Source organism: Phalacrocorax carbo, chromosome 7 (assembly GCF_963921805.1).
Source record: "Phalacrocorax carbo chromosome 7, bPhaCar2.1, whole genome shotgun sequence".
NCBI lineage: Eukaryota > Metazoa > Chordata > Aves > Suliformes > Phalacrocoracidae > Phalacrocorax > Phalacrocorax carbo.
This window is the reverse complement of record NC_087519.1, coordinates 40,417,652-40,433,674: the sequence shown is the minus strand read 5'-3', so window position 1 is coordinate 40,433,674 and position 16,023 is coordinate 40,417,652. Positions and strand designations below refer to the sequence as shown.

Genomic DNA, 16,023 nt, shown 5'->3' with positions numbered 1-16,023 from the left:
AACCGAGTTGGTCACGTTTCTCCTTTGAAGACAACTCTGCACCTCCCCCGAGTACCACCGGTCTGCAGGTGTGCCCTAGGGCTGGACCTGGAACAGGCGGGAGCGCGGCCCCCGGCGGCCGGGCCTCACCTGCTCAATTAGTAGCTTTAATTTTAAAAAATAAACCGTCACGCAGGATTAGCTGGGCCGCGCCTGGTGAGCCCCGCCCCGCCCGTCATCCGCCGCGAGCGACGGGCGGGCCAGCCTATCGCAGCACTGGGTCCGCCCCCTCAGTGTTGATGAGCGCTGGGATTGGTCTACCGGGTGGCTGTGGCAATGGAGCTTGCCAATCGGTGGGAGGCCAATGACGGTTTTCCCATTGGCTTGGCAGGCTGTTACTCCTCAGGACGCCCGATGACGAAGTTATAGCCTGCCTCCTCTGAGTGGCCCACTTATTGATCTGTCTTCCTTGTTATGCCCTCCCCTCTCACCTTGTGATTGGCTAGAGCGCTCCCTCCTCTTGCGACTGGACGGGCTGTCTGCCCTACCCCGCCCTCCACCGGCCTCTAACTGGCTGTTTCTGCTGCTGGATGTCTCCCATTGGTCGGCCTGGCCGTCAGTCGCGGGAGGCGGGCAGAGGCGTTGCTCGGGCGCGGCGTTCCCGCAGCAGCAGCTGCCCCGCCGCTGGGCCCCGCCGCGCCGCCATGAGCCCCGCCCCCGCCTAGCCCCGCCCCGCCCCGCCCCGCCCGGCCTCGCCTCGGGCTCCCCCCGCCGCCGCTACCAGCAGCACCGGAGGCAGCGGCGCGGCCCGCGGCAGGGGAGGATGAAGGTGACCGTGGACTTCGAGGAGTGCCTGAAGGACTCGCCGCGCTTCAGGTGCTGCCGGGAGGGGGCCGGGGCCGGGGCCGGGGCCGGGGCCGGACAGGGGGATGGGCGGCGGCTGCCGGGAGAGCGGCGGGCCGGGGCAGGGTCTGGGGGCGCGGGGCAGGAGGACAGGGGCGGCTGTGAGGGGCCGTGTGTGGGACGCGGCTCTCGTGGGGCGCCGGAGGACGAGTGGCTGCTGGTGCGGGGGGGGTGCAGGGGAAGGGGGCATCGTGCGTGCGGTACCCGGGCGCTGCCGGGCCTGGCGCTCGTGCGGGACCGGGTTCCCCCGGGCCGCGGCCGGGGGCTGAGGGCGGCAGGCAGCCGCCGCGGGAAGCGCCCAGCAGCCCCGCCGGGAGCGCCCCGCCGTCGGGCTCTGTCTGACCCTCCAGAGCTGCGCTCGTACCTCGGCCCCCAGCATTCCCCGCCTGCTCGGCCGGCCCGCTGTTGGGATGCCGGCACCAGACACGCTCGGTATAACCCTACTTCCCCCTGTCAGTCCAAGGCACGTACTATTTTGTTTTTCTCCTCTTGAGTGACCGCTTGCCTGTCATTTCCGTAGGCTTCCTTCTGCTTATGTTGGGCAACCTTCCTCTTCATCTTTCCTTATGCTTTTATCCATTCTATGTATATGTTTTGCACCATTATATCTACTCAGCATAGTTCTGCCTCTGTGTCAGATGCGTGGCTGGTCTGTGCATACAGGCCCGCTTTCCATGGCTGGTATCGCCCTGCTAGCTGATGGAGAGGCAGGCGGGTCCGTGGCTTGGTGCGATGTGTCACTGCTGTGCCCCTCCTGTCCCGTGTTTGGAGCGCCTGTGGCTCTGTGGTTGGCACAGGCTGCGTGAGCTCTGGCTGATGAAGGAAGCAGTCTTGCTCTTCCTCTGGTCTCTGCCTGTGTGTTCATGCCTCCTCTTTGTGTCAGCTTTAGCAACTGCGTGGTTCTGGGATGTGGAGGAAGTTGGAGAAGGCTTGAATGGCTTACCCCTGGCAGAAGTTGGAGTTCCTGTTCTTCCCTCCTTTGCTCCTGTCTCTGCTGCCAGCTTGTCCCTGGCTACTTCTGCCACGGGCTTTCCTGGCAACTGTGACTTATATCCTTCAATTAGCTTGTTGCCTTGGCAGAAAAGACTGGTTATATTCTGCTGGGTTAGTGAGTTAACTCAGTGTTACAAGGGGTGTGAAACCTACTCAAGCTTGTGGGGAGGAGGAAGAGGAAACTTCACTGCCAGAAGCAAGGCAGTGGGGAGTGAGACCTCCCCTGAGGCAGCAGGGAGTTTTTTACATTGGCTTAGCTGTTCCACAACACTTTGCTTCAAGCTGGATGTTCTTGCTGGTATATGTACTTTCTGGCACAACTGTGTTTAATGTGGGTCCTTATTTGGTGGGTCAGTCTGAGACTGACTTAATTTAACCATAGAACTATACCATTAAAAATATTTTTTTTAATAATTACTGAGACCTGCTGAAGTATAGAATGCACTTGAGACAGCAAGAAATTGTGACTAAAGTTTGGGAGCAGAAGTGTGCTGCTGTCTCTTCAAGTTAAGGCATACTAGTTCATGTGAACTGACAGTATCATTTTGCTTTGGCCCCTTTTGATTCCTTTCCTTCAAAGAGAGAAACTGTGGAAAGCTCTTTGTCAGGGTCTTCTAGTACCTTGTGATCTTTCAAACAGTCTCTGATAATACTATCTTTGAAGAAATTGCTGAAAACCTTATGGTGTAATCACCTGATGCCACCAAAACATCCTTCAACCTTTAACTGATAGGAAGTGATAGTATTTACCAAAAAAGTTCATGTCTTTCATTATTAGTCATTAGTATTTGCTGTTATAATTTTGGTTATTCTTAGTGTTCATATGAATTACCGAAGCAAAATACTAGAAACCTTCTAAATGACGTTTACTGCAGTGGTTTTATTATGGGATAGTAGAGACACTAATGTAGAGCAAGGTCATTGCAAAGTCCTAGCGTTCTTGCAGGGAGTAGTGGGGACATAAAGCACCTTCCTGTGCTGTGTTCCTTATCTTACAGCAAAGCAGAGCTGCAGCTTTCTCCTGACCTTGCTGAGCAGGTGGGTGTAGTCTCCGTCCTTCCCAACAGTATACCTGTTGGAGCAGTTAAATAAACCTGTTGGGAGGCATATACTGTATCAAAATGTCATAGTTTACTTTCTTATAGTTGTGGAGAAAACTGGGAGGACGTGTGTGAATCAGAGTTCCTGAGTCACCAAATCTCTGTTTTCACAGGGAGCTCTTTAGATCTTTTACAACATGCTGCTACGTAGAGCTTCAGACACATGGCTTTTTTGCTTATCTGCTTCTAATGAATTTCATTTCAGTCTTTGGGCTTTGAGATGTAATTTGGAATAACATAGTTACCCAAATCAAAGAAATAAAGGTTTGTTCGCTTAAAATGCATCGAAGGGAGTGTGGTTTGTCACTGAGTTGCTGATATGTGATCAGATAATGATGGCTATAAAGATTCACGTCACAAATGTGGTGGGCTATTTTGTAGTAAGGCGTGCTTACTTCTTCCCCTCCCTTCCCCCCCACCCCAGTAAGTAAAGAAATCTTTGAATTAGAAAACCTGAAGCAATGATGGCCTATTGCATCACTAGGCTTGTAAACTTATGACATACCAGATCAGTTTGGGGTTGGAAACTTGAAGTTTAGAAAAGGATAATGGAAAAGGCTATGAATTCAGGCACATTTTTGCAAATTTGCAATCATATTTTTTTAAAATCCACTCTTCCTTTGGAGCTTTGAAAAGAATCTCACTGAAATCATGTTTTTCCTTCATGACTCCCTGTTGTAAAGTGTGGACAGACCAAAGATCTAGCAAGGAAATGCGTTTGCAGTTCTCCTACAGTGTGTTGATAACTTCCCATCAAATGAAGAAGTTGCTTGAGGAGGGGCCTTGGAGCAGGCCTTGAGTAGTAACTGAGCTGTGCTGGCAAGTTCTATGTATATAATCAGGAATTCCTGGAGTGGTTTTTTGATACGCAGATAGTATTGTGAAATAATACTTGTTCCTTCTCTTTAAACAGTGAATTTCAGCTTCAGAGTTAAGTGGAACAGACTTTACATTGGTGTTTCATTTTTGTGTTTTCTTCTTGTAACTGAAGAACATTTTCTCCTAATGAGCGTGTTGTGCACTGTAGCAGCCACATGGATCACTCTGAACCTAAATTTTTAGAAAGGAGAAGCAAGTTTAAGTGATGTGGAAATATATCTGCTGTAAGTAATAGTTAACGATCTCTGTAAACAAATAGAAGCAGCAAAATTCTGTTGCTTGTGATGTGTGCAATTATAAGAACTCTCTAGAAAAAACTTCAGTCTGTTCCAGTCTTTATAAATTCATCAGTAAAAAGCTGGGTATTTTTGAGATAATTTCTTTGTCCTTATCTGTCACTGTTGCTGAAGTTTAAATTTTGTTGTATTCAATTTTGTATTCACTTCCTGAGAGCCCAGCTGCAGAACAGATGAAAGAACATAAATCAAACTGTTGCCAATTACCATTCTTAGTAAAAGTATATAGCGGGTAGTTTCTGAGTAGAACTGATGGTTATAGTGTGTTCCCTTCAAAACGACTTGTCTGGGGAGCCTTCCATTCAGATTGAACTGAAAAGTTGCCTTGTGCAGGCAGGCCTGCAGTCTAGGTAAGGCTGGCTCGTCACTGAAGTTCCCTGGTATGTGTTGGTTTTCTTCTGTGGCTTTGATCCTGGTCTGCCTAAATGGGTCCAGCTGAGATGCGCCTTGTGCTTACATAGGGGGTTGCAGGCTGGATAGGTCACTCGTGCTACTTGGTGGCTTTCTAGATTTATGAGGGTTTTGTCTCTTTAGTACTGTGCAGCCAAAGTGTGGTCACTAAGCATCTGTTTTCCAGGTAACAGGAAGGATCTTGTCACTTTAAAATAAGAGTAATATAAGAAAGTGCCTTATTTAACCCGTTTGGAATAGTTCTTGTTTAGTAGTCAGAGAAATCAGCATATGTGCCTAACCTATATACTTTGGTCTGCTTATTACTTTCTGAAGAAAACACAAATTGGAACATGGGAAAACTTGTCCCTTCTGTGTAGGGACAGCGGGCAGGGTGCTGCAGTGCAGCCTGCTTCCTAACCTGCTGCATTCCAGCACTGCGAGTAGCAAGTAAACCCCTCTTACTCAGCACAGGTTTATGGTGTGGGTAATCTGTGTGTGGTTATGGTTCTGTTGACATCACTGAGGCTGCTCAGGTGGGTAACCTCAGCTACATTTAAGGTGTTGAGGTATGTGACCAAGAACTTGTCTGCGTATGAAATCTGTTTGTTTTGCTCAGACTCACCTAGCTGCTTTTAGAGAAATTCCCAAAGAAGTGTTTGGTCTGGGCTTTCTGCTCTTGGCGTTTGGGACGGAAAAGCAAGTTTGTAACTTCCTTGGCAATGCAGGGTGGAAAGTATTGCAGAGCAACAGAAAAAGAAAGAGTAAGTCAAAAGGGAAAGCTGCCGAGCACTTGCTTGTAAGTTTGCATTTACCATTTTTCATGCTTATGTGGCTGTTATGTTTATAATTTCCAGATTGTAGGACAGCACTTTTCATAGCTGAAGTGTAGTGATCTGGAGGACAGTCTTAGTGGGATGCTGCTGAGTTACACATGTACAATGTCTCTGTCCGTTACTGCTAGGAGTCCGATGGGGTTAGTTAAACAGACTGCTTCTAGATTTCTAATTCTTCACTTTTGGGGGGATTGCAGTGAATGGGCTGTTCTACTCCGTCTCTAGTCAATGATTTACTTACTTTTTAAATCTGTGACTGCATCCTTGAAATGTACATTAAGAAAATAATTGACCTAGAGGAAGGAAGTGGGATGTATTGGAAGATAGGACCTAATATTAGAGCATTTTCTCCTAGGGTAATCATACTAGTCTAAAGAAGTTTCATTGATTAATATTGATGTGTTTAATGTCATCAATTACATAGTGGGATCAGGTGCACCCTCGGGCAGTTTGCAGATGACACGAAGCTGCGTGGTGCAGTTGGCACGCCAGAAGGATGGGATGTCATCCAAAGAGACCTAGACAAGCTGGAGAGGTTCAGTAAGGCCAAGTGCAAGGTCCTGCTCCTGGGTCGGGGCAACCCCCGGTATCAATACAGGCTGGGGGATGAGGGATTGAGAGCAGCCCTGCAGAGGAGGACACGGGAGTACTGGTGAAAGAAAAGCTGGACATGAGCCAACAGTGTGTGTTTGCAGCTCAGAAAGCCAACCATATCCTGGGCTGCATCAACAGCAGCGTGGCCAGCAGGTTGAGGGAGGTGATTTTGCCCCTCTACTCCACTCTGGTGCGACCCCACCTGCAGTGCTGCGTCCAGCTCTGGAGCCCTCAGCATGAGAAGGACACGGACCTCTTGGAGCAGGTCCAGAGGAGGCCACAAAAATGATCCGAGGCTGGAGCACCTCTCCTACGAAGACAGGCTGAGAGAGTTGGGGTTGTTCAGCCTGGAGGAGAGAAGGCTGTGGGGTGACCTTATTGCAGCCTTTCAGTACTAAAGGAGGACTATAGGAAGGATGGGGGCAACCTCTTTAGCAAGGTCTGTTGTGACAGGACAAGGGGTGATGGTTTTAAACTAAAGGAGGGTAGATTTAGACTGGATATAAGGAAAAAATTTTTTACACTGAGGGTGGTGAAACACTGGAACAGGTTGCCCAGAGAGGTGGTCGATGCCCCATCCCTAGAAACATTCAAGGTCAGGTTGGATGGGGCTCTGAGCAACCTGATGTGGTTGAAGATGTCCCTGCTCATTGCAGGGGGGTTGGACTAGATGACCTCTAAAGGTGCCTTCCAACCTAAACCATTTTATGGTTCTGTGAAGATCCCTCTCAAATACATTTTATCAAAATCTCTCACACTGAAATCTTTTAAAGCCTTTTCAAGTTTAATAGTAAGTTGTTCCAGTCCTTCCTAACGGAGATTAAAGAAATGTGTCCTGAAATCAGGTTGTCTTGAATTGGTTACTGCACCTGAATTGTTTTAATTAAAAAAAAGTTGGCTGTCATAACTATCAATTACAAAGGTGAGGGTTTTTTAATGGTGATTCTGATTCTGTTTCTTTATTGTTTGATTATGATTTAAAGTAGCAGCAAGCTGAAAAGTATTAACTCTATCTCAAATCGCTAATAGGAACTTAAAATATTAATTTCCTTGGGTTTGATCTTTTTAAGTTTTTAGCTGGGAATGTTTAGAAAAACCCCATGCACGGAGAAGGGAGCTGACAGTGGAAGCAGTAACAAAATCTGCCAGCTATCATAATGTTGCTGTAGCACAGCAGCAGGATCAATTGCTGAAGAACTGACGTTAATTAAGCCTGTGCAACTGATCTTTAATGAGTACTTGCAGGATAGGAAGGACAGCTTATTGGTGTGTGTGTGCGCGCACAACGTAACTGTAATTATGCAAGCTCTTACAGTTGTTCAAGTTTTAAATATAGATTTGAAGAGGTTTGGCTCCTTAGCCTGGAGTGTCTCTCACTTGTGTTGCTAAGCACATCTCATGTAATTACATTAAGAACTAAAGTTCTGGAGATGATAGTTTTGTAGTTTGGGGGGGAGGAATATCAATGTTAAAATCTCTGGAAAGCAGGGTTAGTAAATAGAACATTTAATTAGGAAGGTGGCAACTATAAAATAGAAATCTGCCGATATTGGGCTAGGTGGGCTTTGGGTAGCTTTGTTATTTCCTGTACACATCTGTGAAGTCATTGGCCACCAAACAGCAAATGTGCTGTTTCAGCTGTGTTAGCAGTCCTCTGATCTTTTCTCAGGCTTAGCTTCTTGACAACCTTGTACTCAGAACTGTGTTATTTGGTCAGCATTTTTCCTGTTCTTACTTCATGCAGTGAGCAATATGACTTAAGTTATTGGTAAATTTTTACTACAGTAAATAATTCTAAAAGGTCCCCAAAGCAAACTCCATCCTGATAACATGCTTTGGGAGAAAAAGGAAGGGAAAATACCTAATTCTCATTGACTACAGAAACATTACTACTGAGATTACGATTTACAGAGACAAGAGCCCTTTGCCTGGGTCTTGATGCAGGCCTTTCTGGCTAAACCAACTAGTTTACTATCTCAAGGAGATGCAAATACAGAAGTGTCATGAGGGAGTGGAAAAAAAAAACAACCCAACCCACCCAAAAACCCCATGAGGTTACTTAAGGAGCTGTAAGACATAACACAATGTCTATGTGGACAGGAAATGTAAGAATAAATTCTGACTAATTTACTTTTTTTTACCCTTTCACTTGAACATGCAGAATTCAACTTAAAAACATGTACAGAAGTTTAAACTGTGTAAATGCATTTGTGATCTTTTTGAGCAGATACTGTCCTGATTGTTTGAGGTTTAGATAGCCCTGTGAGTTTAGGTAATGCTTTAGGTGGTTTGCTTTTTGATAGTGGCAGATTTATAATAAAAATAACAGCAAAAGTATCTGCAATGGAAAACCATTATGAGGAAATACAGATTAGTATGTGGACATGTGTTTTCGTATCTGCAGAGTCTTCCATACTTTGTGCCAATATGAGTCCTGGTTTTGTTGCCACTCTTTCGTATGACTAATTATTATTAGATCAAGAACATGAGAAATAGTAGGTATTGTCATTATTATCATAAACTAAATTCTAAGCAGCCCAGTAAAGTAGACTAAAACATTGGTTTGCCTTCCTGATGATCTCTTAAAGAGCAGTCCTTGCATCTGCAGCAAAATAACTACTTTATAGTTAACATCTAATCTGTGAATATTAAAAGTAGCCAGGCCTCAGACCTGGGGTAAATCAGTTGTTTTGTTTTGATGCACTGTATGTAACTTACACCTGCGTAATGGAGAAATCTATTTTATGGGATGATGTCCTGCATGCATTTTCAAACTAACAAGGCACAAGGATAGACTAAGAAAATAATTTGCTGCAAAATAGTCCCTTCAAGTGTTTTATGGATAAGAGAAGGTTTTGAAAAGAGAAAATACCTGTCAGGTGGTTGGCGAACTTGCTCATGTGGCATGAATCTTTCTGTGAATTAGGCTTTCTGCTTGATATTTTAAGTTTTCTGTTTGAAATTCTAAGGCTCTACAATATGCAGGCACAATGCTCTTGAATAATTTTTAGAGTTCATATGTCAACAGTAATGGGGTTTTAAATAGCTGTGGTTTTGCATGAGAGTGAGTCTCATAATAGTGCACAGGCACAAACTACCTTTTTTATTTTCATGAATTTACAATATGCCTTCAGTAACAGTCATTAAAGGAAGACCTTTCACAATTTTCTATGAATGAACACAAAGCAGAGCTAGTGATCAGTTTGCACAATGTGATTTTTAAGTTTCTAAACTTCCAAAATGTATTTTTGTATTTTAAGGCTGGTTATAATACAAGGAGAAATTGGAGAAGCCATATGTAATGAAATATATTCCATCTGACAAAATTTGAAAAACCAAGTTCTGTGCAAGAGAATTCCATATTTCCATCTTTCTGGGTGCCAGATGTTAATTTAAGTAGGAACACATGGATATCAAACACACTCAACATTTCTGTGCATTTTAAATAACCTAGTCTTCAATTATTAGTTATCTTGTAATTATTTTTAAGATGATGTGTAACTTACATAATGATTATGAAACAGACTTTGTGTACTGATTTTTAGAATGATATTTTGTGGATTGAACTTTGAATTGAATTCACTTCTTTGGTACAAAGGAAAGGTGTGTTCAATTCGGAGTCTGACTTCTGGCCGTGAATGTTATCCCTTCTGCCTGGCAAAACAGAGGTGTGGAGTTTGAGCTGGGAGCTGGGGTTTGGTTTTCTGCTCCATGGTCTCTACCCAGGGAGGCACTGAGTCTCTTCTGTCCCCCTCCTCACTGCCGCAGTGATCCACGCTGGGTTCAGGGCTCCCTCGACTGCTTTGCACAGTGGTGATGGCTGGTGTGAGTTGGTGCCAGGGGACCTGTCCCACTCCCTGATGCCTTCCTGGACTCCAGCTCTCCAGTGATTCTCTTGCTGCTATGGCTGCTCATCAGTGGGTAGTGATGGAAGACTGAATGTTGCCTGTTGTGAAGCTAGAAAGGTGCAGACTGTGTGCATTTTTTTGTTTGTTTGGACTACTTTGTGAAAGTAGTCAGTCTCTGTGTTTGACTGTTCTTCTGCTGAATTTTAATATAAAGAACATGTGGTGTTTTTACAGTATCATTGGTTTTATGTAACACGCTGTTGCTAATATTTTAGGTTTAAGACAGCTTAAGAGCTGGATGGGTAAAGAAGGAAAATTAATGTAGGTGGAGCAGCGTTGGGCCCTGTGATCTTAACTGAGACTAGCAAAAGGCATTAAAAAGACTCACTGATCAACTGGAAATGTAGGTTATATCTTGTCTTTCCTAGACTTGTAGCATTCATGTAAGTTGATTGCAGTTCCTGTCTGTATAAAGAGTAATTAATAAAATAGGCCCCTTCTTTCTTAACTTCCTTAAACAGGGTAAGTTGAGTTCATTTCATCTACTGTGTAGCTATCTCTTTTCTTATGGCAAATCTTAGGCTCCTTCAAATCTTAATGAAGATTCATAGTTGTATCCCAAGTGCCTCTTGATGTGTTTTAGCCGTATGTGTCAGGATAAGGTGAACTGCACCCTGGAAATAGTGGGTTTCTACTTTGTAGTTTCCAAAGGTGATTTAGATGACCAACTCCGGTATGTATGCATAGATACCCATATTTGATCAGATAAGGCACACTAAGACAATAAAACAGATGAACCGGCTTTGCCAATCAGGGTTGTTATTGAGGATAAAAACTGTTTAAGATGACTGGGGAACCTCTATTTCATTGAGGATGCAACTTCTGGCTGAATTTGTGTGCTTCTGAATTGGAATCTGTTTAAAAAGTATATGCACATGTGCACATCCTCTCTCCAGGATTATTCTCCAGAAGAATCACCAGTTTGTGGAGAGTGATTTTTTTTTTAGAGTACTCGTTTAACTTTGTGGAATGCTTTCTTTTGTCAAGTGTCTGATTTTGAAGAATATATCTGCCTGTTTATTTTATGCTACTTGATTTATCCCAAAATGAATGATGAAAAATGACAAGATGTAGTGTTAAATGTGCCTACCATAGCAAAATATATGCTGTACTGATATTGCAAGATTTTGTTTGAAAATATTTGCAGTTGATTGGAGATGAAAAACCTTTAGTATGTAGTTAATAAAGGATATGTAAGCTTCTGTTTGGTTGAGAAATAGCTTACCCACAATTAGCGTCAATACATGAATCAAAGTCCAGGGTCTATAAAATCTCCTGATGACTAAAAGTAGTGAGAGAAAAGATACTAAATGTACCCAAAGATTATTTAAACCTTTTCCAGGGCTGTGGGTGTACCATATGCATTTTGTAGTTTTTATGTTACAATATTCCAAATGCTTATTTTTTTAATAGACTACCCATTATCATTTGAGAGGGATGAAGAGAAAAGGAGACTGGCTTTTCCAAATGTGAAAACAGTAAATTGGAGGAAAACACCAATACGCTGTATTTCTGTATTTTCCTAATGCTTATGTACTCTGTTATCTTGATCAGATTCATTTGACTGGCTGCTTCAGTGCAAAGGCATAAATGGCAAACAGACAGTTTCTTAGCAGTATGAGGGATCAATAAAACTACACAGTAAAGCTGTTAATTTAAATGTAAAATAAAACTACTAATTTAAATGTAAAATACACTTATGGTAACTGAGTGTGAGGTGCATGTATGTGTATACACCTAACAGCTAAACAAAAAAATTCAAGTTCAGGATTTGTCTATTGCAACAAAGCTGCAACCTCCCCTCTGACTGTCAAACAGAACACTCTCATTTTGTGAAAGTGTATTACCAAAATACTCAGTTTCTGAAGGGTAAATACGTGCTGTGGGGACTTAGTCTTCATAGCAAATCTGAAACTTCCCTCCTGCTTCGGTAAAGAAGGTCCACCTGATATAACTGGAACCATAGAGAGCTAATGGTCCTTAGCTCTTCTGAAACCTGGTGAGCTCTTGTTCTAAAGGCTTTATTGTTTGGACACAACAGTACTTCTTTAACTGTAGTAGGTATAAGTTAGCAGCGAAGGAAGTTATAGAAAGAAAGGGAAAGATACTGCCTTGTTTTTCTAAAATCAAATCAAACACAAGACTTGTATTATGATATGAAATCTGTAAAGAATGCTCTTTAATTACAGAGTACTCTGATCTCCAGTTGTCTCTACTTCATTGGAGGTTTTCTGTACAGGTGGTTAAGTCTTGCTGTATCAGTTCTGAACATATTGATACTGAGAAATCCTATACTGGGGAATCCAGTGATATTTATTCTTTCTGTTTTTCAGGCACTGTTACCCTGTCTTTTCTATTGGCTGCATTTGAGGTACATAAGGGCTATCTTTCCAAATCAGGGATTAATTTCTTCATTGTTCATCAGATTCTTTTAAAATCTGGAAGTATTAACAAAGTTGACATGACTCCTTAGCTCTGACTAGGAACTCCAGATCTTGAGGCTAATAGGGCGTAGTGTTTAGATGGAGGGATGTCCTTTTGTATCATTTGCAGTTGGTTGCTTGATGGCTGTATTTATGGTTCCACTTCCTGACCTTACTATGTAGTTGAGTTTTCAAATGTTGAAATCCTTTATTCCTTCTGCTGTTTGTGTTCAAGCGTCTGCATAGTGGCTGAGATTTAAGAAGGTAAAGCAGCCCTGTGATGTTTACAAGTTTTCAGCAACAAGAAGTTTCTGCACAGCACCATCAGTTTCTTGAGCCTGTTTCTGCTGCCTTTTTTTGTTGCACTGTCTTGATACTATAGTCCTACTTCCCTATCTGATAGTAAGGCCTCCTAAAAAGCTTCTGACTCATTCTTGAGATGTTGGAATTACTAGTCAAAGTTGTGCAGGACAGGTATTGTGGTATGTTGCGTTCTTATCTGAGTTTACGTTAAGCAATGTAATCAACTTCTTGTCTGTGCAGCTTTCATGGTCACCATTGTGTCCCCATCTTGTTAACAGCTGTCCCATAATGAACAAAACATTTAAGTTGAAAGATTAAAAAAATCCTGCTTATCAGAATCTTTGTGGAAGAAAAGGGTTGCTAATTTCTTCCTTAGGCATACTGTCAGGCTCTCTTGGGTGAAAAATACTTAGAGGAAAAATACTAGGCAAAACTATTGGGAAAAGAACGCTTGGGCATTTCTGGCAAGTTACTGCAAAAGAGTAATGAGAGAAGAAGCTTGAGAATTTAGGGCCAGCAGATAGCACAGATGTCCTTACAGACTGTGTATGATACATCAAATGCTGCTGCAAGTTTAGGGTTAATCAGTTTGCCTTTCAACCATGTATATTAAGTGGCAGTACTTGTTCCTTTTTGACTGATTAGTTTATAATGTTCATTATCTTTTGAGCCATGTATAGTCTTGCAGTAAAGAACAAATCAAGCGAAGCATGCATCCTAAAGGAATTTGTCCTGTTTCTTTGTTATATCAAAGACTGTATGAATTGCTGAGGATGAACTAGACTTTGTAGGCAAAGAATACCTTAAGTTCATAACTACAAGCAGACTTCTGCTTTAACGATTAACTGAATTCAGCGGATACCCTTACCTTATTTCATTTGATTATTTTAGAAGAGGAGAAGTCTGACTTGGTAGAAATAGAAGAGTGGCCCTTCTAATACTGAGGGCTTGATTCTTCTTTCATTGGGGAAATTTGAAATGTGGATAGCGCTTGCTATGGACCTGAGAAAACTTGGTTTATTCATCAGCATGATAATCAGGAAATGCATTTCCATATTTCAGTCCGCCAAGCTCGTAGAAAATTTCTAGGATTTCAGAGTGGGTGTGAAGAGAAAGTCACATTTCTGATTCAAAGTCTTGCTGTTCATGTTGTAAAGCTTTTCCAAGCTATTGATAATTTGTTTTGTGGCAATGAATGAAGAACTAATAATGTAAGGAGTACTAGCATGACTGAGGAAGTTTATCTCTGTGTGTCAGGGAGCATTCATCATCTGTTCTTCAGCCCAGAGGGGCTCTGTGCCAGCAGGGAAAAATCTCTGCAGTGCCAAACCAGGGCTTCAATGGGCCCTGTGACAGGCTGCAACAGCGTTCTTTCTTGAGATCATATTAATGGTTATGACACATCTTGTAAGTTATAAAACTCTTCTTGTATGTATCCATGCTGTTATCCAAGGTTATTAGGCCTTATTGTTCAGTGTATGACTTCTTTGTCCCTCAATATATCATGTTTCCTTTTTAATCTGTGGTTGTCTGATGCCATTATACACATACCAAATGTATTCCTTGTTAGCATGTTGGGTAAGATGCCTCTAGATACCTTTTCCTTCATCTATACTTAAATATAAAGTCAAATGCAGTATACAGTGATAGGAGGGAGCAGCTGGTATGCTGGAGGGTACATCTGCTGTTCAGAAAGACCTCAGCAAGGTAGAGGAAAGCACTGGTAGAAAGCTCCTGAAGTTTAACCAAGACAAATGTGAAGGCTTGAAACAGAACAACTCCATACAGCTGTGCTGGCAGACAGGGACCTTTGCGTCCTGGTGAGCAGCAAAGGGACCATCGGTCAGCAGTGTACCTGTGCAGTGGTAAAAACTGGCAGTATATTGGGCTGTATTTGCAAGAATGTAGCTGGCCAGTTGCGGGAAGAGATGATTAGTCTGTATTCAGCTGTCATGAGGCTAAGTCTGTTATGACCAATTTGGGGCCCTGCCAATAAAAGAAAGATATTATGAAAATGAAGGACATCCAGCTAAAGGCAACTGGAATGGTGTATGTGGAGATTGCCCAGAAAGGTTGTGTTACTTGCATCCTCCATTCTCATTCAAAGTGGAGAGGATCAGGAATATTAGTTACAAAGTAGTTACAACTTATTTTGGGTGGAACAGTGTCATCAAATTATTCCCTTTTTAGTGGTTGTTTTTGCCATAGCTGTGTTATGTTGTGGTGTCTTGTAGGTGAGGTGTGTGTTGATCCTTGGGTTTTTTAGCAGAGAGGGCAGACAGAGTATGGAAGTTTGAAATGTGTCTCCAGTAGAACCGACTGTTCACTTGATTGGTATGGTATTGCTATTTTGTCTTTTCTATGATGTTCACACAGATTCCTATTTGGAGGACTTTGCTGTCAATATTATATTTCTCTGTATGGTGGCATTAGTCATGATGTTGTATGTGTTTCCCCAGCCTGATTTTATCCACAGCAGTTAGTCTGTGGCTGTTTCTAAACTAATCTGTAAGTAGTTGCTTAGCATCTGAAGTGTGATACCAAGATGCAACTGAGATGGATGTGTATGAGAGAGAGCGAGCGAGCAGACCAATTAGGTGAGCAAGTGTAGTATATTGTGTGGTATAGCTGCATTTTAATTTGCCTTTACATCATACTTACAGCTTGTGGTCCATCCTCTGATTAATGTCTATGGACCTTTTTGCTGTGTGTTACCTGATGGGCTCTGGCTTAGAGGAGGAGACATCCTGTAAATAATCAGGTGCATATTCTGGTCTTGCACTTCTGTATCTCACCCTGTTTCCAGTTTTTCGCATTCAGTAGTACTGTCTTCCGAGTTGTCTTTAAGGTGTTTTGAAGTTGTCTTGCTTTGAAGACTCTCTTATTGTTATAAGAAAATTAGTGACTGATTTATTCCCACTTCCCTCTCAGTGAGGATGCTGAATGCAATCACTGTCAGGAGTGGTCCATAAGCAACTCTATGGCTGATTTTGTTTCAGTCTGATAATTGGGATCATAAGGATTAGAAGTCACTATCTTGCTGGCCTTTTCATCTGAATCTGGGCAGCACAGGTTGAAACCAAAGTATGGTATCACATAAAGCCATAGCGTGAGTGCTTGGTAATTTTGATACAGTTTGATTTTTTGACACACATCTAGAACTGTGATACCACTGTGGGATGCACAGATAGCTTGCAGCTAATCTCTACTAGTGTCTGTATTGAGTTTGTATTTAACATGAGTTAGAATGATCAATTGCTTTTACTTCAGCCAGTTACAAACCAGCTTTACCCAGCTTTGGCCCTTGCAATTAGTGAGCTGTATATATCTTTGTAACTGCTTTTCAGTTTTCCTAATGCCCTTAAAGTTTAAAATGAAATGCAGTTGTAGAGGGCAAAGGAGAGTTAATCACAGTACCA

At 42.7% G+C, this 16,023-nt stretch overlaps 1 protein-coding gene across 1 annotated transcript in view; it reads left to right on the top strand.

Annotated features, from left to right (window-relative positions):
* The first annotated feature begins 643 nt into the window (after positions 1 to 643).
* Positions 644 to 16,023, top strand: part of ACAP2 (ArfGAP with coiled-coil, ankyrin repeat and PH domains 2) — a 67,999-nt gene continuing 52,619 nt past the window's right edge. Inside the window, exon 1 of the mRNA XM_064457622.1 lies at positions 644 to 855. Within this exon, the coding sequence (XP_064313692.1) occupies positions 803 to 855 (53 nt within the window). The 5' untranslated portion in view covers positions 644 to 802. The remainder of the gene's footprint in view (positions 856 to 16,023) is intronic.